This window comes from Crocodylus siamensis, chromosome 4 (assembly GCF_052110815.1).
Source record: "Crocodylus siamensis isolate JL-2025a chromosome 4, ASM5211081v1, whole genome shotgun sequence".
NCBI lineage: Eukaryota > Metazoa > Chordata > Crocodylia > Crocodylidae > Crocodylus > Crocodylus siamensis.
The window spans coordinates 8,323,248-8,346,417 of NC_143398.1; the positions used below are offsets into that span (position 1 = coordinate 8,323,248).

Genomic DNA, 23,170 nt, shown 5'->3' on the forward strand with positions numbered 1-23,170 from the left:
AACTATCTCATAAATAATTAGCTTCTTGAATCTGGACTAATATCATGCATAGTTTGTACTATATGTAAGAGGTACAAAAATGCTGCTTAAAAGTGTGTTTATGGAGTACCTGTGCTGAAACTTGCAGCAGTTTCGAAAAAGGTAAAATGTATCAATCCTGGGTAAACCAAGTCTATAGGTATGCAAATGACTACAGGCCTTTTTAAGTGTTTTCAAATTTACCCCTCACTTTCATGTACTCAGGGGGAACAGGGTCGGACAGTAAAGAGTGAGGAGTGGGGCTGCAGGGGGAAGAAGTTGGTGGGGAGGGACAGATGGCAAGGGGGCTACCTGACCCCCCAGATTTATTTTCCCTGCTATTGCAGTGGGAGGGAGATAAATTCAAGGCAACTCTCCAATAATTAGATTTTATACCTGGACAATTATAACAAAGTTATAAATTTTCCATATACAGAATCTAATTATTGGGGGGAGTTATCTTATATTCAAGGCCATCTTATAATTGAGTAAATATAGTAATTAACTTCCATCTGAGCTTTGATTTCAAGGCTTGAATGGTGGATATGCCTTGTGCTGTCCTTTTGCACAGAGCTAAAAATCAGCCTACTACATACAGAGCTTGACTTCATCCTGAAGGAGCATCTATGTCCAGTGTGTCCCAGCTCTAATGTTGGGAGCAAAAATCACGAATGTAGTACCTGTGCAACCCTCCAGGGCAGCATAGGGGAGACCTAAATATTGGTGGCTGTAAGTGGCCATGCTTAATTGAAGGAAGACAAAAGCCCAGGTGTGTTCCCTAGACAGGGTCAGTAGGTGATGTATTCCACCCTCCCCGTACTCATTGACCAGGGAGGCAGCTGAAGTTTGAGGAACATAGAGACTGAAGATTTCTTCCCCTAGCTCTATTTTGATTTCTGAAAAATGAACTCAGAATAAACCATCTGAGACTGTGGCCCGGTGAAACAATGAAAGCGAGACCTGTTCAGCAAGGATGCTGGGATCATGGCTTACCTTGGTTTGGAATGTACAAAACACGTGGGTTAGGAACGGGTGGTCCCAAGCTAAGGAGAGGACTCTCTTTTCCACCATGGTGCACTCCACGTCATCGTCCATCAAGACCACGTCCTTTTTCAGTGCTTTCACAGCAAAAAACTGATCAGTGTTCTTTAACTCAGCAAGGAAGACCTGGAACGGAAAGGGGACCTCGTCAAAAGATGAGCGTCTTCTCAAACCATCTTCAGAACCACTTTAAGGTGCAAGTTGAAAATACCCGGTTCAGCTCTGAAGCTGACCAGAAAACCGAGGGAGGAAAGTTAGGCCAGAGATTCATTTACCAAAAGAGGATGTAGGCCTGATTCTACCTCAAGCCTGCCTGGCCATGGGAGAGTCACTTGCTCTCCCATGTGTTTCATTTCCCCTTTGTAAAATGGGAACTATGCTTCCAAACTTGGAAGGATGTGTTCAGCTTCAAAGCCAATGGATGCTCAGCAATGATGTCAACAGCAGCCAGAATAGAAGAAACAATGTTTTGGAAAGTTGAAATTTTTGGTGATAGAAACCACTTTTATGCCATTTGTTTTCCAGGGCAAAATGTAAAACTGACAGCTTGGGGTCAGATCCTCAGCTGAGGTGAATTCTTGCAGCTCTGTTAACATCAGCGGAGCTAGGCTGGTTCATACTGGCTGAGCCTCTGGCGCTCTATCCAATCTTATTATGTAGCATGAATAGTTGGGATGACTACACTGCTCTGCTACAGCCTCTTTTATCTGAGCGTATCAAAGCACGTGGGAAATGCTGAGAAACAAGAGTCCCAAAGCCTGATTGTACCTATTTATACAGGCAGAGAAACCATAGCATTGAAAAGCACTTAGAGGCCACATGGTGAGTCAGTACCAGTGTTGGCTGCAGACCGACTCCAAGGCCCATGCTCAAATTACTAGACAACTTGCTTTCCCTTAAGGTGGTTGGATGGCTAAATCAGAGACTGATTGATTTAAGAGGCCTCTAGATACTCTTAACAGGACAGCAGTTTTAAACAAGGCCAAGGGATCTGCAACTCCATTGCGAGTTTTATGTTCCCCTTTGACTATTTATACATTTGGGCTCATATCAATGGATTGTGCCTTGTCCTCTCCCAGGCCCCACAGCTAAGTTCATACAGGCTGAAATTATAATAACCCTTTCACTGTGTCCGTGTCTCCATGCTGTTCAATACCCACTAAGAAAGGGGATAGGAGAGAGTGCACCAGCAGAACTGTCCTGCTCCAGGAGGTTGCAACTGAGTTGGGACATAATTGGTGGAGAGACACAAGGGTCCCAGTGCCATCGATATCCATGCAGTGCTTGGGAGATCCAGCAAGTTCCCTGTGTCCATGAGGAGTCAAAGCCCATTTCACCAAAGGGCAAATTGGAAAAGGACTTTCCAAAGGAAGCCTGCAAGCAAGGTTTTCTGCAGAAAGGCATGACTTATCCCATCTTTACTATGGAACGCACAGTAAAAAAAAAAAAATGTTTCATTAACAGCTTAGAAGCTGGCTACAGCAATTGCTTTGGTCCATCGAGCATATCAGAATAAGCCATAAACAGGGGGAGGGGGGCAGTTTCCATCCTGGATGCATTTGGGATGTGGGCACTGTATTATGTACTGAGCACATGCTCGTTAATTGGTGCTGAATCACAATGAAGATTTTGTTTCAGGACTGCCTCTCCTGGCTGCATTAGCTCCAAATGAGTTCATCATGGTGAATATCATTACAGGGGGTGCCTGAAAGGATGAATAATGATCAGTCACTGGTTGTAACGTGCAACTGCTGCTCCACAGTAGCTGTGAAGTGGGACTAATGAATGCACTGAAGGTAGAATAGGCAGGTTTCAGACCCAGGGCCCTGATCCCCAGTTGGTGTAAATTAGGCCAACTTTCACTGATTTCCTAGTGGTTGGTTTGATTTATATGTCCATCAAAGAGCTCAGGGTTGGACTGGAGCGTTACACCAGGAACAAGGGGAAGCACAGAGCTCCCCTGGCCCAAGAGCAGGGAGACAACTCATAGCCAGTGTCTCAGGGTCTTCTCTGCCCTACATGTAGGAGGGAGTCATCAGCATTAGTCTTTGTTGCTGGGGCAGGGCACTTCCTCCTATGAGCTAGCTAGGCTGTGATGGCTGGACGGTCAGGAGGATGGCCAGATGTAACACTCTGCCCAGGCCTTTCCTCTTTCTGTTCGCACACAGCCCACCTGCCCAGAAGGGGAAGTAGTAGGTTAGCAGCTGCTTCCCTCCCTCACAGGCTCTGGCAATGTGAGGAGCAGATGCAGGGGTGGTAAAAGGACTCCTTGCAACCTAGCACTCTCCAAGGCAGCCATGGGCCCAGTTTCTGACCAAGCCCTCTGAGAATTGGGTTTCTCTGAGATGTCACAGGTGGCTGTCTTCAGTGAAGCTGAAAATGTGTTTACTAGTAAGTATTTTTTTCTCCAGGCAGAGCTTTTGCTTCAGTTTGAAAGCGTGGAGTAAGGTGTTTTGAAGCTGGCAGTGAAATTTTAACAAGCAGATTACAGTCTCAGGCTTCAAAATGCACAGATCTGTGTCTAGCCTAGTTGAACCCCCCCTATTGCTCACCTTGCCGAAGCTGCCCTTCCCCAGCATTTTGTGCAAGACAAAATCATCGATCGTTAGCTTCAGATGCGCACACGGCTGCTCCTTCTCAGGTTCTGATTCTATGAGAGACCGTGGTCTGGTCGTTTCCTCCACAGGCAATTCCCAGGAGATCCCTTGTGGCTCTGAAACACATGTTAAACCACTAACATTGACCTTTGACCCAAGGAGAAATATCCCCATCCTAAGCATCCATTCTCACTGAGATTTTGGAAATCACCCAATTCTCATGACTGTCAATGGAAATAGTGTCCACATCCACTAGGGAAATTGATACTCTCAGGCTCTGGACCTTAACTGCTTTCTACTTCCAGTAGTTTCCTGCTGGTGTAACGTCACAGGCTTCAGTGGAATTACTCCCAATTTACACAGATACAAATCCTGTTATTTTAAGGCAGAACAGTATGGCCTTGTCCTCAGACTCGGTGCAGTTTCTGCTCCCCATTCCTCATTGCAAGCTGTCCTACCATGTTGTGACATGTTACCCTTGAGCCTGCTCAAATCCACAGCTGAAGCAACTGCGTGAAATAGATACGACATTGTTTCCACTTTGTGCCCCAGTCCCAGCAGTTAAGATCAGGCTGGATGTCTTTGCTGTCACCTGGAGTGAAATTCTCAGGAGTGGCCTTAATATTGTATTACCTTAGGTTTATAAAAAAACCTTTCTGGGACTCCATCCCTTACTGAACCTATCCCACAAACTCAGATACACTATTCAACATAGTGGATTGATCAGGAGTATTTGATGGATGAAATAAGTCACCACTAGGGGACAAGATGGTCCCTGAGATCACCAGGCCCCAAATCATCTAGGCCTTTATAGATTAGCATCCACCTTTTAAATTTCACTCATTAGAAACCAGGACCGCTGTAATCTACTTGTTAGGGTCTTTTAAGTATCCCCTCCACACGCAATCACAAAGACTGCTCATCTGTCTGGTTTCTAGCTCAAGCTAGGAAACCCTGGTGCTGACCAGGATGGGATTCATTGCACAAAGTCCAAAGCATCCCCGTAATGTGCTTTGCTTGTGAAACTCAGCTTTTCCAAGTGCCCTGCAGCATTTTGCACTAGCACGAGCACTGGCACAGGGCAGTGTAGCTCTGAAGTGACAAAGGCAAGGATGATTAGAGCAAAGCAAGTGCTGGGAAAGAAAAGTTGTGCTCTTCTTTTCTTGGCTTCCTGCTGGCCCTTATTGGCGTTTGGTTCATTTTTGGTCTTGTTTCTTGATTTTATAGCTTGCAGGTAAGGTTGGGGTTACTGGGCTGCCCATTACTTTTTTACTAGCTGGAGGTCAACTGATTGGTGACCATCGACCAACTGATACTCTCCCATGTTCTACAACCTGTCTCATCATCAGTTTGATCTATGCCAGTGGTTCTTAGTCTTTAGACTCAGGGGACCCTCCCTTAGTAGATCCCCCTGAAAATGGCAACTCTTAGTTTTGACTTGTTTCTTGAGTACAGAAAAATAATAGAGCAATTCTTCTATTACAAAGAACTTAGGAATCCATAGTGTCGAGACCATTCAGACCTATTGCAGTCTATCTGAAATCTCTGGGGTTATCTTGCGAACCATTAGTTTGCACACCTAACAGTGCCAATATTAAGTGGAGTCTCATGGCACCCTTTAAAGGAACTCAAGGATCCCCAGGGTGTCGTGGCACCCTGGCTGAGAATCACTGATCTATGGTTTGTGTTGCAGCACTCAGAGAGGCACTGTGGATCAGAGGTGGGATTGTCCCATGTGCCTGGGCAAGTCAGGAGCACAGTCCAAACAAAAGCCAATGCAATATTTGATCCTAATTCCTGTTGTAATCTGGACCCCTTGGGAAACAGATGTGCAAAGGTTTTTCACATAGGTGATCTGGGGCGGGGAGTTGCATCCTCTCTGAAGGCCACTCAACATCTGCCAGCTTGGTCTCAAGTCTCCTGGTCCCTTCTCCTTCCTATTGCCTCACCCTCCTGCTACTGCCTTTTGAAATGCAAGCAGGTTATACATGAGCTCAGGAGTTGGTGGGGGTATATTTTAATTAGAGTGGTTCCTAGACAGCCGTCCTAATTAAAACAGCTCACCGTAACGTGTATTAAGTCTCCAAAATGTATTAAGCCTTTCAAAATGGACATGGGATGCTTTATCTGAAGCTCATTCAATGAGGATCAAGATCATGGTCCCATTATTTTAAGCTCTGTCCATACACACAACATGATAGGGCCAGTACCCCACAAGGTCCTCAAGCTAAACCAGACAATACATGAAACACAGAAGCAACCCCGCAACCATTTTGAAACATGCAGGGGCTTAACACAAGTGACAATGAGACAACCATGGAGCAAAGCTGTCTCCAGATCCAGCTCTTCAACCTCAAGGGACACATTAATAAGACCAGTTAGCCCAAAGACACACCCAAGTCAGGACTCCCTCATCATCACCCAGTTACAGTGATACTTGAATTGGGTGCTCACAGGACATATGGTAGCTATGAAGCCTTTTTGGAGTAACAGTGGGGCATGCACTGTGCTCTGGCTTCTTTTTGTTGACCGTAATTGAATTTTAAATCACCTTTGTTCAGGGTGAAAGTAATATGGGCTCCTGTGCTCTTAGGGAAGGTCATTTTGAAATGGGGGAGCTGAAACATTCCTTTTTAGTACCACACTTTGATGCTTAGATCAGCCTCTAGGAAAGTCAAGTGGAGATTTTCCATTTATTTTCTGTGGAGATTAGGCACTTTATTGGCTTCTATGCTTTTGAACATCTTCCTCCCTTCCTCTCCTGCAATGGTTATCTCATGTGTATGAGTACCAATGCTGTTCTATGTGAGATTAGAACAGACTATTAAAGTGCCCACAGCAACCAAACTCACAGTGTCAACAATCATTACCTGCAGGGACAGTCATAAAGCTGCATACTAATAAAATTAAAGAGAGGAAAGGAAAAAAGCAAGGGTTAGCTCCTAGGGAAGCAGAAGTATTAAGCTAATTCTTTGAGCTAGTACCCAGGTGGATACCAGAGTGGAGACTGCCAGAAGTAATGTGTGTACACAGGTAAGAGAATTAAAGCACTTAAAGCCTTGTGTTGAGGGTAACCTTCTGTAATCAGCATAATCAGTTAAGGATTTAATGACAGGCTTGTGGCTGACATTAAAAAAAAAAGCACATTGTTGTAAAGCCACTAATAGTGAAGACCTTGCAATTTCATTAGCTGTAAACCACAGCATAAGGAGAACAATAACACCAGGGAAAGGATTGACGGTAGTGGGCAGGGAGCTCAAAGTAAATGCTGGGCAGCATTTCTCTAGCTGATCACCATAAATAGGGTTAGTTAGAGTGTCACTGGGGGACAGGGACATTTTTGGCAGCTGGGGAGAGGTGTGTTGGGGTTCTTGGTCAATGGGAAGCTTTAATACAGGGGATGGTTTGTGACTCAAGTCACTGCTGGAAAGAACAGGAGTGATGAGAGGCCATGCCTATGAAGAGCAATGAAAGGGCTGGGTTGTACCTAAGCAGCTGGATTATCTCTGGGTCAGGTAGCTGGGAATGGCTTGGGGCATGCGTATCAGACTATATCAGAGGGACAGGTTTTGACAAAGGCATGGGACTCCAGAAAAGAAAGATGCTGTCTTGTATTGATGAATGAACACATGACCTGGAGTGAGATATTTTGTGAAAACTACATAGTTGGGATCATTCACTGGGATTGCTGGACACGGAGGTGATCTCTATCCCAGTATAATAACCCCCCTTCCTCAAAATATAGGGCAAAGAGTAGCTTTGCTGGCATCCCTGCATTGATACCAGTGGCTTCTCACATCAGTCCCTGATCCCAGTTGTTTTTGCCTCCCTGACTCGCCTAGCTACATGCTGCAGATCTGGCTTAGATCTAAACGCATCATTTTCTTGCAGCTGTATCTACCAGCACGCTACCATGCAAAGTGAGGAAGCAGCAACCCCCTGTGAGTAACAGTGGGAATCCATGCCCTGCAACACCGTGGTTGGCTTGATCCCATTATCACCCCCCTGGGCTAACTGTGCAACTAAACTGGCCCCATCCATACACATCGTTGGAAAGGTACCTTTCTTCCCTGCGGAAGATGCTGGCACAGACTGAAGTGCTGTTACGTCTTTTATGGGAACTGGAAGGCCGATTTCAATAGGTCCTTCTCTCCAGATGTGCTCGGAGTCCCGCAGGCAGCGAGCCTAGATCAAAACAACAGCAAGTGAGGTGTGGGATGAAAATGTCTAGCAGCTCAGGTGCCTTCTGAGGTCTTAATCCTATAGGCATGATCGTTGAGAAAGAAAGAGGTTGATCATCACTCAGGCTCAGACTGACCGAGGGATCTGCATGCCATGATGAACAAGGTGGCAATGTCTCACTAAACATGGCTCAAGAGTTTGATCTTTCATATAAGTGCACTATTATTTATACTGCAGTAGTGCCCAAGATCAAGATCATGGTCCCATTATTTTAAGCACTGCCTATACACACAACATGAGAGGGTCAGTACCTCACAAGGTCCTTGAGCTAAACCAGACAACAGATGAAACTCAAAAGTGAAGTGACCTGCCCAAGATCACACAGCACATCAGGAGCACAGCTAAGCTCCCACTGGTGGTCTACCCAATTAGACTCTCTGGTTTCAGCTTTGTATGGAGCATACCTGCTGGGTGCTCTCTATCATTGCCAGGGCTTCAGCCATTAGTTTCTGGTTAACTCCACAAAGGTTGGCCACTTTTGTCTGGCACTTGTGATGGACGTTCATGCCACATGCTGAAAAGAAGCAGTTAATAAAGGATGAGAGGAATGGCAGGGAGAAGGGTGGGCTTGCCTCACAAATTGCCTTTGTCTGACATGAGGCAGGGCAATGACGTGCACTTCTACTGGCATGACTGACTGTCCTGTTTGCCCCAGCTCAACCTGAAACAGCTCAAGGCCTGTCGCCCTGCTTGACACAGTTGTTGATGGCATAACTTGGATTAGCAACAAACGCCGAAGTCTTCCAATGCCCACTTATAAGCAGAGTCCCATTTAGCAGCCATCAGCTTTCAGAGAACTTGCACAGTTATGTAGATAAATAAATTGCTTCTTACTCATGGGGAGCGACCCCCTTGGTTGGGACAGCATAAAGCCAAAATTGTGCCCTGTGCATACAAAGGTCTGTGCATACAAAGGACTGCAAAGGAGGAATTCAGCAGTGACCCTGGGAGCTGGGGAGCTGTATCAGGGGAAAAGATGCAGCCCTGTCACACCTGTGGATCAACTCCATGGGCTACGTATCCTTGTGTGATCCCAAATTTCTCCTGCAGTAGGAGGGGGAGATTCTCCAGCCCTGCCTTTAGAATGAACCCCATCACTCAACTCCCCTGTAAGATAAACAGGACTTGGCGTCTAGACTGCAGCTCTTCAGGAGGGGCCCTGCAAAGACCCGATGCACCTATACTTGGTCTCTAAATACCTCTAAATATTCATCAGTAATGGGACTCACCGTCGCACTTCAAGCCCTGCCGTGCCAGGCCCCAGAGCAGCGTGCCACAGTGCTCGCAAAACGTTGGGCTCTTGTAATTGTAGACTTTAAACCGGTGAGGCATATCTATCTTGAACCGCTCCTTGTGGAACTGCAAAAGAAAGACTGCTCTGAAAATCCCTTCCCCTGCGTGCCAGGGCTGCATCAACACCTACTGCTCGTTGTTCATGTTATCTTCTTTGTTTTAGGGTTTTATGCTGCTACCCGTGGGTGTAGCCTTTGCGTACATCATGATCATCATTATTTGATAGCTTTCTTATTGTGACTGGGAAAACAATCCTTAGCAATGAAGAATAGGTTGCACATGGAAACCAGGGTAGGAAAGCAAGTGGCACCAGTGCTATCACTGCAACTTTGTTCTTGAGGCTGACAAACAGGAGGGAATTCTCTGTAAAGTTAAAGTTTGCAAAGGCAACTGGGGGATTTCAGCTCTGTTTGCTGGATCAAGTCCTGCTGGCATCACTGTGTCAGCCAGAGCTGTGTAGCTAGTGCAGGTAAAACCCCTGATGTGGACATAGCTGTGCAAGCAGAAGGCTTCTGTCAGCAGAGCTTCTGCTGCTTGGAGGACCTAGTGTAATACTGATGGCAGAAGATCTCCTGCACCACGGGGCCCAGCCAACACCGCGCTGCCATGGAGTTACAGGACCGCAAAATCAATAGGAACTAAATAGGGACTTGTCAAAATATAGATCTCCTCCAACACTGCAAATCTGGGACAAGATATGCGCTCTTGCAATGGCAAATCAACAGACAGCAAAACCAGGAGAGGCCATTAAAAAAAAAAATCTAATCTGACTTCACAGGCCTGAGAGCCTTGCCCAACAATTGCTGCAGCAGGGCTTATCTCCATGGGGAAGTTAGCATGTTGCAAAGGAATGGGTGAATTTACAGATCACGGATTGCTCCACAATAAATCCCTGTGTGTACACTCTCTGGGTTTGTTGAGGCACCAGCAGGAAAGCTAATCTGAATTAAGTAAAGGTAGCAATCTAAAATAGGAGGCAGTTAAATTACATTTAACCCTTGAGTGGACACTCTCTTTCAGAATGAGAGCAACCTTAGTTCTATTTCACTTCACTTCCAAACACGGTGTGTATCCATGTGGGGGTTTAATGCAGTTAATATGAATTCACTTTTAATATGGGGCAGTTAAAGTTTCCCTGAAGACAATGCACAGTGCATAAAAGGATTGTTCTGAGACAGAATTAAGGTGGAAGCGACAATGTACAGCGGTTTCCTGAGCACCTACTCCCTTGTACAAGCAAGCTCTATGTGAGCTTGAGCACACATATTAAAAAGAGATTTAATCTTGGCATAAAGGCTGCAGATTGAGCTATCAAATTAGAGCACATTGCAAATAGGAGCCTGTGATTGATTAGGAATGTGAGAGCAGGGACACAAATCTGACCTTGCTAGCATGCATTTGACATCCATAATGCTAGTGGCTTTTGTGGAGCTACTCCTGATTTACACCCATATCGCAGGGATCAGAAAGAGGCCCCCATTCTTTTGAAAAAGTGCTACGTACCATCGTTTCTCTGCTATTGATTGCTGACCCTGTGCACTTTGCTATGACTTTATCAATGCACTTCTTATGGATGGCAGCATTGCATTCTGAAAGAACAAACAAGTCATCGGCTCAGTAAAAACACCATTTAAAAACCTGGCTGAATAAATAATGCTAGTAAGATAATAAAGCTGCTTACGCCTGCATTGATAGCCTTGCTTGTTAAGACCCCTGAAAGAGAAACAAAGTGAGTGAGTTTTGAATTTTCAGAGCCTGCCTACACAGCTGAGGTCTGCAGCATGTATGAACTGAAAATGGGCTGAAACAATTTGGATCTTTAACTCTGAGAAGGTGTAGCTGCCCCAAGTTGTTCTAATTTAATTTACCTACTAGCTAACTACTGTGTGTGGCCCTTTCAGCCTGTCCAGCACTTCTGATACCTTTTAATTTTTCAGCAATTAATAGGTTTATTAGAAATGCATGTGTATTGAGTCAGCAATGAATAAGTAAAAAATAAGTGCATTTCTGTGCAAATGCAGTTAGAAGCACAACTGTGTGTCATCATGTCCCCAACAATGAAACAGCAACTCCTACACATAACAAATAATAGGGTTGTTCCTGCAACCTTGTGCTCACACAGCAGTGTAGCTAAAAGGGGGTGAAAAAATAGCAGGGCAGCATCACTGCTCAAGGTGCAAACTGCCCCGTTACACCTCTGCACACACGTCTTTGCTCCAGTGATCCTTAACCTTTTTTTATATTCAAGGCATCCCCCAAAGTTTTGTGAATTTACTGGCACCTCATTTAAAAATATATATTTCTTTATTATAGTGCTTACCTCCTTGCAGAGGGGCCAGGCAGTGGTAGTGGGGAAGCAGCCCAGCAAGGAGCAGCTTGAGCCTGTACTTATTGCCTCACATCTGCTTACCTCCTCACACCTTGTGGCACCCTTGAAAGGATCTGGTGGCATCCCATGGTGTTAGGGCACCCTCACTGAGGATTGCAGCCTTACTCATTCAAAAAGCCCCAGCGGTCCATGCCCTATGGGGTTTTTTTTCCATGTCCAGTCCTATGACCCTCATCAGATCCCAACTCAAACCAATGGAAAGACTGTGATTGGCTTACACTGGCTTGTTTGCATGCCTGATTAGCAAACTCTCATTTAAATGTCCCACTGGATCAAATATACAGGGCCAGGATTTTTAATTGTGAACAAGCTCAGAACCACAATAATGTTTCTGTATTGATTTTGGCAGTGCGATGAGTATTATTATTGGCAGGAGCAGATCTCAGTTGAGGCACCAGCTTCTGTCTAACAGAAGTGCTTGGGCAAATTTGCTTGCACACAGACATCCAGATTTGCACTGAGGTCTGACTGACAAATACTTTCCTTGAACCCACTCTCATGTATTAGCAACAACCGAGTGCTTTGTACACCGGAGGGCAGCTGCTGAACTGCACGGACAAAGCCTTTTTGGAATTAGAGCACTGAATTGTTGCATGTACCAGACAAACTCATGGCAGACAGAGCAAAACGTAGGCTGTGGGAAGAAGGTGGCAGTGAACTCGTGACACTTGACGTTGTGAATTTTGGCTTGCTTGATAGCCCCCCTCCGCTGGTGCAGAGAGAAAAACCCTTCTGTCTCGCAGTCAGCCATCTCTTTGGCATCTGGGGAAAAACAGAGACATACCTTTTCATTAGAACATGCAGCAATCGCATACAGAAATATTAAGGTAGATAAATATAGAGGTGCAGTCTGGGCTTCTATGGCGTTTTCTACGGAGGGATCAAAAAATGCTTTGCAAACAAGTAAAGAAGTCAGACACTGCCCCTGGGGGGATAAATATGATGTTATCTTGATAAAGGGGGGCACTGAGATATGTGAATTGAACCCAGGAATCCTCTGATCCAATTTCCTAGACCTAGGTTGATGGAAGCAAATTATATGGGTCTGAAGTGGCCTAAAAATACTTATTATAAGACTTTTAAGTGTTACATAGGAATCCTCTTGTTAAAAAGGCAGCAGGCAGAGTGGCTTTGCCAGTTCCATGAGGGCTCCCATTGCACTACATCAAAGCACAAAGGGAAAGTACTTCTATTAAGCAATTAACCTGATGAAATGCCAGTTTGCTTCTCCGAACCTGCTGGCAGAGAAGCTTTCAGCATTGATGATGTGAATTTATGACAGGGGCCATGATCCAAGGAGAAGAAAAGGGATGGGAATAATAAAAGGAGCCGTGCAGAGAAAGGCAATGAAGTTTCAAAGAGGATTTGATATTTAGAAATTTGGGGTGCTGCTTTGATTAAGAACCACACCTCCACATTTAAAAAAAATCACAGCCAAAGACATGGAGCCCCAGAATCGGAGAGCAGGCAGCCTTGGCATCAGGGTGGATTTTAATCATGATTTACATCACCGGGCAGGAAGCCTGGACTGAATCCTTGTTTTCTACAAAAAAAAAATACATTCTTGTTGTTTGATATAACCTGAATACATTTTATTCACAACTCAGAGATAGATACAGGTTTCATTTTTGGAAGGTATACACTATACATTTTAAAGCAGTGATTTATTTTGATACTTTTTCAGATTAATTTTGCAAGCCACATCAGAAAACGGAATTAACATTTGGTTATTTTATTAACCAAAGCTAATTGAAGCAGATCCTTGTGAAGTCATTGGGAGGTGAATTATCTCCAATTCACTAAATTAATCATGGATACTTGGGGGATATTTTTGCCATGCGGTATTAGGAGGGCAACAACAACCATCACCAAAAGCAACAGATATTTAAATAGTTTTATTTCACTAAAACAAGAAGCTTATGTGTTTTGGGATAGTTTTCTTCAACAAATATGTATTTTAACACAACAAGCGTATGTATTTTTGCATTTTTAACTTTTTTAGTTAAAAATGTGAAATGTGCTTTTAACAAAAAAATAAATAGGTTATTTCAGCCAGGTCAACATGAGAAACTTAAAATACTGGATTATGCAGCAAATTCAGCCTTCACTGTCCTCCTTCAGTTTATTCATAGACTGGAAAAGAAAGACAAGCTCAGTTCACAGAGATGCTTAATGGGATCTTCTAGTCTGAGCACTGGAGTCCCACTGGGTAGAGCAGGTTCCTTTAATCTTTACTAATCTATAGAGGAGCCTCTGGGAAACCTGTAAGATTGGGCCCTTAATAAAATCCATAGCTTGTTGTCACCTATTTGTAACGCTTTTCTAAAAAGGTTACGTGAGTATACTGTCTCAAATAGTATATAATTAGAAGTTATAATCCCTATTCCATGATGATAGCTTTGAGCTGTAACATATCTTAAATTAGAACTATCTTTATATAGGTTTTTTTTTTAAAAGCAACCTATCAAAATACAATTAAATCAACAAAATCTGATTTGATTTGATTTTTAAAAAATGTTGCTTTTTATTCACTCTGATTTAAAAAAAAAAAATCAGATTTTATTTTATTTAAAAAAAAACAACTGTTGATTTTTATCCACCCTGCCTGGGGTATTGGACTCCGAGACAGGGGGCACATCTACACAAGACGTTTACTCCACAGCTGCCAAATTAGCTCCTCAGTAAATGTCTCAGCATCTACACTATTAGGCTGCAGTAAACTAATAAACTCTGTAGCAGGTTAATACTTGTAAATACAAGTACTATTCTGCTGCATAGCAACACATGTGTAGATGCTGATGGGTCTGGCTGGGGCACAAGAGTGCTTCAGTGTAGGGGCTGCCTACCAGCTAGCCCTGCATCGGAGCACCCTCGTGCCCCAGCCAGCCCCTCTGCAACGTACTGAGCCCTGAACTGGCAGGTTGATCCCCTGGGTCTCCTGCCAGCTGGGACTGCACCTACTCAGCTCAACATGCTGCACGTTCAAACTGTGCATCTGGAAGCAATAAACTCCAGCATGATATGCATTGGAGTTTATTGCTTTGAAGTAACTGCATGTGTAGACACACACAGTGTATCCCAGTTGCACTCAGTTAAAGACTGGGAAATGTATGGGAGTGGGGGTAAGCCACTTACCCTGGAATAAAGCGTTTCCAGCTAGGAAGGCTACTGAGGAGGCCAAGGGGAAAAGCCTGAAGGAAACCACAGGAGCCCCTAATGGAGACTTGCTTCTCAGGCAGGTGTTATCTGGTAGGCAGGACCCATTTCGGACACTGCCTGAGTTTTGCTGCAAGTTCGGCAAAACCGAAGCAATTCTGTGGGATGTTTCCACTGCTGGATCAGCAAAAATGGTTTGATTCCCGATTTCCACATCCCACCTCTTTTAAAGCAACACCAGCTCTATGTGTTAATGCAGAGAAGGCCTTATCATGGTGCTGGCTCTCACAGTGTTGATTCTGGTTGGTATCTGGAAGGGTATTTCCAAAGAAAACCTTGGTCTTCGAGGAAGTGGTTAGTTTGGTTTAGTAATCAGAATACTTCCTTCTAAAGCAGAACTGAGCTGATGTCCCAGGATGGGGTTCAAGTGTAGCAAAAAGGTGCTCACCCTAGATTTCCATGTAAAATTTGGGATTGTGGGCAGGGGGCCATGAAGACTCAAAGATCACCTCAACAGCTAAATCCCCTGTGAGCCATGCCTTGTTGGGGCACTGCTGTCAGTGTGAGTAACACCTTGATCTTAACAGAGCCCTCAAAAGAAATAAACTGATGAATATTAAGTGCAGGACAGAGCTGTATAAATGGCAACTGCATTTTTAAAGTATTGTGTTTTTGGAAATATTTGTGATGCTACTTCAGATACTCCTTTGTCTGTGCTGCAAACTACAATACTGATGTGAGGTATGGCCTGATCCAACTGTGGAGCGTGTCACCATAAATATTCACAATGTGGTTTTTGCAAATAAAGACCTTTACATTCTTAACAGCGAGGTGTGCAGGTGTAAGGATTGCGTTGTTCACAAAGCCACATGAATGCATTTTACAGTTGGGAGTTCTGTACAGGTGCAGCCCAAACACATGAAATAAGCAGGATCCTTTCCAGTGACTGCAGGAGGACCTGAAGCTGGAATTAGGTCCTTCTTTCTTATCCATATTGGGCTTAAGAGAATGCATTTATATGGCCAGCAGTTAAAGGATCCGCTCTTTTTTTCCCTGGCAAACCAAGCAAATTTGATTTGCAAAACAATGAGGGAGCAGCGAACGTGGAACTTCATGGTACTGTATGCATTGTTTTCATAGTGAAACTGCATTGAACTCATGGCAATAAACATGTCACAAGTCTCTCCATGAATGATCAGTAAGAAAATTTGCATTGTTTTCAATAGTAGGCACTTCTTTGGAGACAACACGTCTGCCCCAGTTAACTGAAAATCACCCCGATCAATTAAAAGAATAAAGTCACTTGCCACTTATTTCCAGGAAGTATCTTGCATTCATTAGCATTCTCCCTTGAGGTTTTAGTTCTAGCTGATTGAGATAAGGAAATAAAAAAAAAAACACAGAAAACAAAGCTATTATTACACAATAAAACTACCCAATCGTAATGATGTCAGAAGGTTTGAGCTAACGCAAAGCAAAAGTCCAGCAACAATCTCAGGGGGCAAAAATTATGTCCAGGTGGACTTCATAGATTTGAGGGCCAGAAGGGTCCTCAACAGATCATCAAGTCCAATTGCCTGCCGTGGGCAGGAAAGAGCGCTGGGGTCAGATGACTCCAGCCAGGTGTTTGTTCACTAAACTTCAGTAAACTTTTATTTCTGGTTTGCTTGCTATTACATAAAATAACCACCCAAAAGAGAAGGGTGTTGTTGGAGAAACTCTACGTAATTAGCTTCAGTGAGGAGATTGTGTGGCTTCTCCCCAAAGCTTAGGAACAGCACAACAGAAAATAAAGCGCAGCAACGAAATAATGGTGAGGCTTTCCAAAGAAGCTCACTGTACAACAAGCTCAAGGCAAGAACGTGCCAGTCTCATACTTGCTCCTGAGAACTGGGCATTTTTTAACCCTATCCACTTTTTTGAGGTGCCTTTTAAAACCCTGAACCCAGATTCCCAACCTCCAAGACTTCAGGGAGAGTTAGGGGCTTAACTTACTCATTTTTCCAGAATCCCACTGTCTTACCCATCTCCCTCCTTTGAACTTTAACTATCTATAAATCCGGCCCCAAAACGGGTGCTCTTCAAAATAATACACTTATACACTAGGAGCATAGTCTGAAATCTGAAAGGAAAAACTGCACGCAATTCCAATCAATGAACAGTTCTCCTAATTGTGTGTTGCTCAGCACTTATTAAAAATGTTGCTGTCACAAAAATGCTATGCGTTACATAGCGTTACCAACCACCTGCTTGCTAGGATTATCGTGATGTGTAATTAATAACTGAGCCCTGATTCGGGACTGTGTTCCTGCAGATTTAGACTGCTATGTCTCCGTTGATTTGAAGAACGTGGAAATAATACAATAGTGCTGCATCCCCTTGATATTAAAATGATTACATTTGAAAACATTTCCCCCAGGACACATGAAATAATTTACATTTAATCACTGAGATTACTATGTGTCCCCAAGGATTTTTCTAAATAAAAAAGAAAAGGTTAATATGCCTGCATGACTCACATGAACTAGCATGTTTTAAGACAGCAATGGCACCTAACAGAAATGTGTTGTGCTGTTCTTTTTTTTTTTTTTTTGATGTTCACGGACATCTTTCCACAAGGCAATACCCAAGTAGACTCAAAATGTGTCCCTGGGATGGCAGCCAGTTACTGTTGGCCTATTGGTTATACTCATAGCGTGGCCTCTGAACACAGCGCATTCTTCTATTCCAGAGCAGCTATCTGCAACAAACTGCAAGTGGAGGTAAGTATTCAAAGCACATACCCATATTTCGGTCTTCCCGTTGCTCTTCTTGCACCTGTCTGCCAGCAACTTGAGTTCTATGGTGGTTTCTGAAACCATTTCTGCACTTTTGTCCTTCACAACAATGTGCATGACTCTCCCGTTGTTGATGTGGGCATCAAAAGTGCTGTTCCAAGGTGGGTACATGGTGGGCTTCTTTTGGATGTACACTTGGCCATTCTCTGTTAATAAAGGGATATTTCGACTTATTGAGATTCTTACCTGAGATGATGAAACACAGTAGGTCCAATTCTGTTTTATGCTAAGGCCACTGTATTCCATGCTGATGGTATAAAGGGACATCAAAGAAGATATAAATGAGATGTATGACTACTTTAAGGTCCCCTTATACAGTCATGAAGACACAGAGCAGCCTTCGTGTTGATAAGGAGTCAAGCCCTGTATGTGGTGTAGGTCCAAATGCTTTTGGTACCACGAAATCCTGCTTCTCAAATTCTTTGTCTTCCTTGAGGACACCAAAAAGATTCAAGCAAGTGCCTGAACCCATGCAAACAAACCAATAGCTAGACCATGTCTATGGAGGAAATAAGAGTGGCGTTAGAGAAGACAGGCTTTGGGGAGGATAATGATAACCCTTTCCCCTACCATTAAGGCTTGAAGCCCTAAAGAAGGGCAGCACAATACAGTAACAAAGAAATGCAGGACTGGGAAGAGACTCCTGGGTCATCAAGTCCAGTCCACTGCTATTACAGGTAATTATGTCATATCTTACAATTCATAAACCAATCAAGCTTCATCTTAAAACAAGTCAGGGGTTTTTTTTTGCCCTACTACTCCTGATGGGCCCTTTTGAAAACTTCTTCTTCCGACAACTAGTAAAGCCGCTTCTGATTCCCACTCACCTAATCATCGTAGCAGCACTTCCCTGCACCTTTGTCTGTACAAATTCACCTTTCTTCAGTATGACACAGGGGACATCTTAATTGACAAGAGATACCTTTAAGGCTTACTACCGGTAAAGAAATGTCTATTTGTCACTACTTGGTCAAGACAAATTGATTTTTTTTTCCTATTGCATAGTTGCTTTATATAACAGGTAAGCACCTTGAATTTGTTGCTCAAGGTGAACTCGGTTTCCCAATCTCCCTTTGGAAATCTTCTACTCACAGTATGGGAAAACTAATGGAATTAGAAAATAATAATAAATGATATGGAGTCTGTTTAAGTGCACTGTGGGACAATAATAATAGAGCTGTCCATCTGCAAAGTGGTAGCTGGTTTTTACACCCTTCATGTTGGTTTCCCATTGAAGGAGAAATCATTGATGGTGCAGCAGCAGGGCATCATTCAAATTAAATTGGTCAATTTATATGAACCAAAACAGGCCATGAACAGAAGCAGTTGCACAAACAGCACGGAAGAAAAAAATCCACTTCCTGAAATCATTGCCTCAAATCCAATGCCTGTTTCCCATGAAACATCTTTGCCCCAAAGAAGTGATCCAAATTAAAGAAACAAAGTTGAAGAGCAAGCCCTCTGGCTATTTGCAACAGTTGCCCGCCCCCCCCCCCAATAAATAAAAACCTGCATGAAATTAAAGACAATACAGCTTTACTTCAAAGACTGCATCCCGCTTGCCTCCTAAGACAAAGAATTTGTAGGATCATTTCTAAACTCGCAAGCTGGTCACTTCTACCACAGCAACAGAAATAAAAAATTTGCATTTCCACAGCATTTTCCTTTAGACAGTTGAAAAAGAATTTAAAATATCATTGCAATGATTTCAGGCCTTTCTAGATAACACACACACACAAAAGGAACAGCGATTACAGCTTCTATCTGCCTCCATCTACAGGTCACCTTTAAATATTTGGGTCTTCATGCAAATTTCACCTGATTTAACTAAAGTCAATTGGGTTAAATGAACAGGGATGAATTTCTGCAGAGCCACTTATTTGGGGTTAAGAGCAGCTCAGTTTGATTTTGCCTTATCTGATGATTTTAAAAGAAAGTAAGCACTCTTTAAATGAAGTGTGTCCATACACAAACTTGCCTCGGTTTAATGAAGTCACTTTGCAATCCCATTTAAGTGAAACCACTTTGTTCTCTATGGGCAGACCAGGCTTAGGAGAGGCAGCATTTGAAAAGAGACTGGTCTATGTTGCATCCATTACATACAATCTCTCCCTCCTGCCTTTCCTCTAAGGGTCCGTCCGTGGAGAGGCAAAGCAAAGAGACAGAGACGCACTGCTGGCGGAGGGGTGGGGGACAAGGCACTCGGGATTGCCCCCCGCTGCTGCTGGGAGAGAGAATTAGAAAGGAGAGTGCAGGGACTGGGGAGCATGGAGATGATTTTTGATCCCCCGAGCGCTGGCAGAAGGCAACGCTATTCCTGGCCTGGCTTATCCAGTGACAGCAGCAAGCTCCCGTCCCTGCTCCTTTCCACCTCCCTCGCCCAGCAGTAAGTTAGACTCCCGCCCTCACCCAGAGGAGTCGGTCCCCTCCCCTCACTTCCAGCAGCTGGACCATTAGAGGAAGAAGCAGGGTCGACGTATCTCTTACTGTACCTGGTGCCGTTCTCAGCTAGGTGGCTGCCTCTCAGCGCCCTGGGCCTGTCCTGCTTGCAGATCTCCAGAGCAGTGACCCCATCCCCTGTCTTCAAAAAGGAAGTGGAGACAGGGGCTGGGGAAAGAAAAATATGATCTTAAAGGAAGGATCAGGGATCCGATCCCAGCTCCTTTTTTTTTTTTTTTTTTCCTGTGTCAGTGTTTTATACAGCAATCAAGGCCAGACTGTAAACCCTTCACTCGCAAAGGAGAGTATGCTCATTGTACCTGGTATATCCATATAGCAAGGACCAGTCCTTGACCAGAGGCAACTATAGATGATAGGCAGGAAAGCCCCCCTTGTTGGAAACTCAACTTAATGCTGGGTTTCTGGGAGTAGCTCTGCACAAGGAGCGGGCTTGCATTAGAAAAACAAAGGCAGAGACCAAACTGTTTTACTACGGCTTCCGCCAAAAGAACCCGCATCACAAAATTAACAACGCATCATTGCCTCATCTTAAATGGGACTTGCCATCCGTGTATTCACTGGTGTGAGATGAGATTGTGCAACTGAGACTGACATTTAGTGGTATACGTAGACTTTCCTAGTTCAGGACCTGACTGTAAACCCATTACTTGCACTGCCGAGTTTACGTTGCGTAGCTGCTCTTTCGCAGGTCAAGCCCATCTCTGCTCTATAAGACCCCAAATCTTTAAATGAGTGAGGGAGGGTACGCTTTGCTCGCAGTTTAACACAGCATTTATGTCAATTTTGGGGATTAATGTGCAATAGGCCTGTGCGAGTAGGCAGCTATTCGATCCCGCTTCAGATCTGGCCGCTTTGGATGCCAGGGATCCGATCTGGAGATCCGGACCGAGTTCCCGCTTTGATCCCGCCAAAGCGGCTCCGAAGCTTTGGAGCCACGTCGTAGATCTGGCCATAGGGTATAATGAGGAATCAATGAAATATCTATAACTTCGTTGTTTTTTGGTCTTATTTGGAAGACGCTTGCAGGGCATAGTCTTTGCTGAGAGCATGAAGCCTGCCCAAGCTTCAAGAAGATTGGTGCAGTGGTTTTGGGGAAACTGCACCTCAAGCTGTGGACAAGCAAAACTTGCAATGTGGGTGACGCTGTGTGTGTTAAGGTGCAGCAGACTAACAGCTGCAGGGATGGTGGCCCCTGCTGCAGCCATGACACCTGCCAGCTGTCGAGCAGATCAGTGCGGGGGGGTTCTGGGGCCGTGCACCTCTAGCTGCTGACAGGCAAAACTCATGCCATGGGTGCTTGTGGGACCAACTGTGTCTGTCTTGGGGCAGTTGATTGTCTGTGTTGATTATTTCCTCTCCTTTGTCTCTGGTTTTGTAGGTGTTAATTGATGGTAAATAATTGGCTACATTAGCTAGCAACTGTGTATTGAGCTGGTCCCTGAGTGAATCATGGTTGATTGGTAACTGGTAAGACAGTAGCTTAGCAGCCAGGCTGCAGTAGCGTCTCTTACGCCCCAAGACAGACAGTTGCACAAGCACGCATATCACGAGTTTTGCTTGTCAGCAGCGAGGGGTGCAGGGCCCCAGAACCCCCCTACACCGATCCCCTTGACAGCTGGCAGACATCGTGGCCTCAGCAGGGGCCAGCATCCCTGCAGCTTTCAGCCCACTGCGCCTCAACACACACAGGGTCACCCATGTCAAGTTTTGCCTGTCGGCAGCTTGAGATACAGTTCCCCCAACCCCCTGCACTGATCTTCTTGAAACTTGGCAGGCTTTGTGGCCTCGCCAAGGGCTACCACCCCTGCAGTTTTCACCCCATGAAAACTGCATGACACATGACATGAGTTTGCTTTCAAGAATTTGGGGTGCAGTTCCTCCCCAAAATCCCTGCATCGATTGTCTTGAATATTGGCAGGCTTCATGCTCGAAGCAGAGGTTACAACCCCTGAAAATTTCATCCACATCAGATAAAGTAACAAAGTTACAGATATTTCATTGTTTCCCCATTATACCCTATGGCCTGATCTCCGAAGCAGCTCTGAAGCTTTTCCAAAGGGCTTCAGGAGCTCCGAACCTCTTTGGAAAGCTGAGTGAAGCCAGTGCTTCAATCTGGACATGTTGCTTCAGACACCAAAGCATTCGAAACTTCTCTGGATCCGAAGCACAGTCCGAAGCCTCGCACAGCCCTACTGTGCAAGTCACGAATTACTGTGCATCGAGGATGAACTAGGCTTGCAAATAACTAATTGCAAAGAACTCGGTTATTTGCAAACCTAGTTCATCCCTGATGCAAACCTGCCACCTTTCCTGGAACTCTTCTGGGGATGGATATGGCCCTCTATAAGACGGACAACTGAGGCTGGCACCAAGACTTGAGCTCACAAATAGACAGTCAATAGATTTCAACAAAATGCTGTACTACACACACTATAAACTTCCAAGCATTTCACACTATAAACGTCCAAGTATTTCACACTATAAACTTCCAAGCATTTCTGTGAAGAACCATCTAAGGAAAAAAGAGCCGTGACTTGCTTTCAGCATGGGCCCCGCTTTCTGCAGACATAAAGAAATCAGTTTATCCAAGAGTCAGCAACACCTGAAAAACCACCCAGTGCTCTGGGAAATATATGGATTAAACAAAAATGAGAATGGGAATGTATTGGCCAATGCAAATTGGCCAAATTCATTCCTGGTACAACTCCACTGAAGTCCAGGAGTTAATTTACCCCTGAAAGATAAGACAGTGCCTGGCATTTCTGCACAGCGGAGTTTTCTCCATGGCCGACAGAGCTCAGTATGTGTCCAAGTGATCCAGGGGCACTCTCTCCTGCAGCAAATGTCACCAGGACAGGTGCTAAAAGGGCACTGGTCCAGGTGGCCCATTAGTTCAGAAACAGCTTTTAAAGGGCAGAATTTTTTTTTAAACTTCAAACAGGCCCTATGCAAACTGAAAAATTTTCTTTTGGGTAGCATCCCACCACAGCATTGCCACCCATTTCCAGAATGGCTGCGCACACACCGCCTTTGGTAAACTACTGTGGTGCTTTTGTTAAAGTGCCTTTAAAAAAAGAAAAGAACCTCACCAAAATACATCAGACAGAAAAACAAGGCTCGATAGACATGACCCGGCC

The 23,170-nt window shown here is 44.4% G+C and overlaps 1 protein-coding gene across 6 annotated transcripts in view; it reads right to left on the bottom strand.

Annotated features, from left to right (window-relative positions):
- PRKCQ (protein kinase C theta) overlaps positions 1 to 23,170 on the bottom strand; it is a 95,908-nt gene that overhangs the window by 42,837 nt on the left and 29,901 nt on the right. For 4 of the 6 annotated variants that reach the window (XM_090041590.1, XM_090041591.1, XM_090041589.1 and 1 more), the window contains 10 exons: positions 17,520 to 17,719; positions 16,044 to 16,104; positions 12,180 to 12,342; positions 10,873 to 10,904; positions 10,695 to 10,780; positions 9,128 to 9,257; positions 8,303 to 8,412; positions 7,718 to 7,841; positions 3,612 to 3,772; positions 1,012 to 1,185 (listed from right to left, as the gene is read on the bottom strand). In XM_090041590.1, coding sequence (XP_089897716.1) covers positions 1,012 to 1,185; positions 3,612 to 3,772; positions 7,718 to 7,841; positions 8,303 to 8,412; positions 9,128 to 9,257; positions 10,695 to 10,780; positions 10,873 to 10,904; positions 12,180 to 12,342; positions 16,044 to 16,104; positions 17,520 to 17,719 — 1,241 coding nt within the window. Of the gene's footprint in view, positions 1 to 1,011; positions 1,186 to 3,611; positions 3,773 to 7,717; positions 7,842 to 8,302; positions 8,413 to 9,127; positions 9,258 to 10,694; positions 10,781 to 10,872; positions 10,905 to 12,179; positions 12,343 to 16,043; positions 16,105 to 17,519; positions 17,720 to 20,065; positions 20,181 to 23,170 lie in introns of those variants that run through there. The other 2 variants (XM_090041593.1, XM_090041594.1) reach the window with 2 other exon arrangements.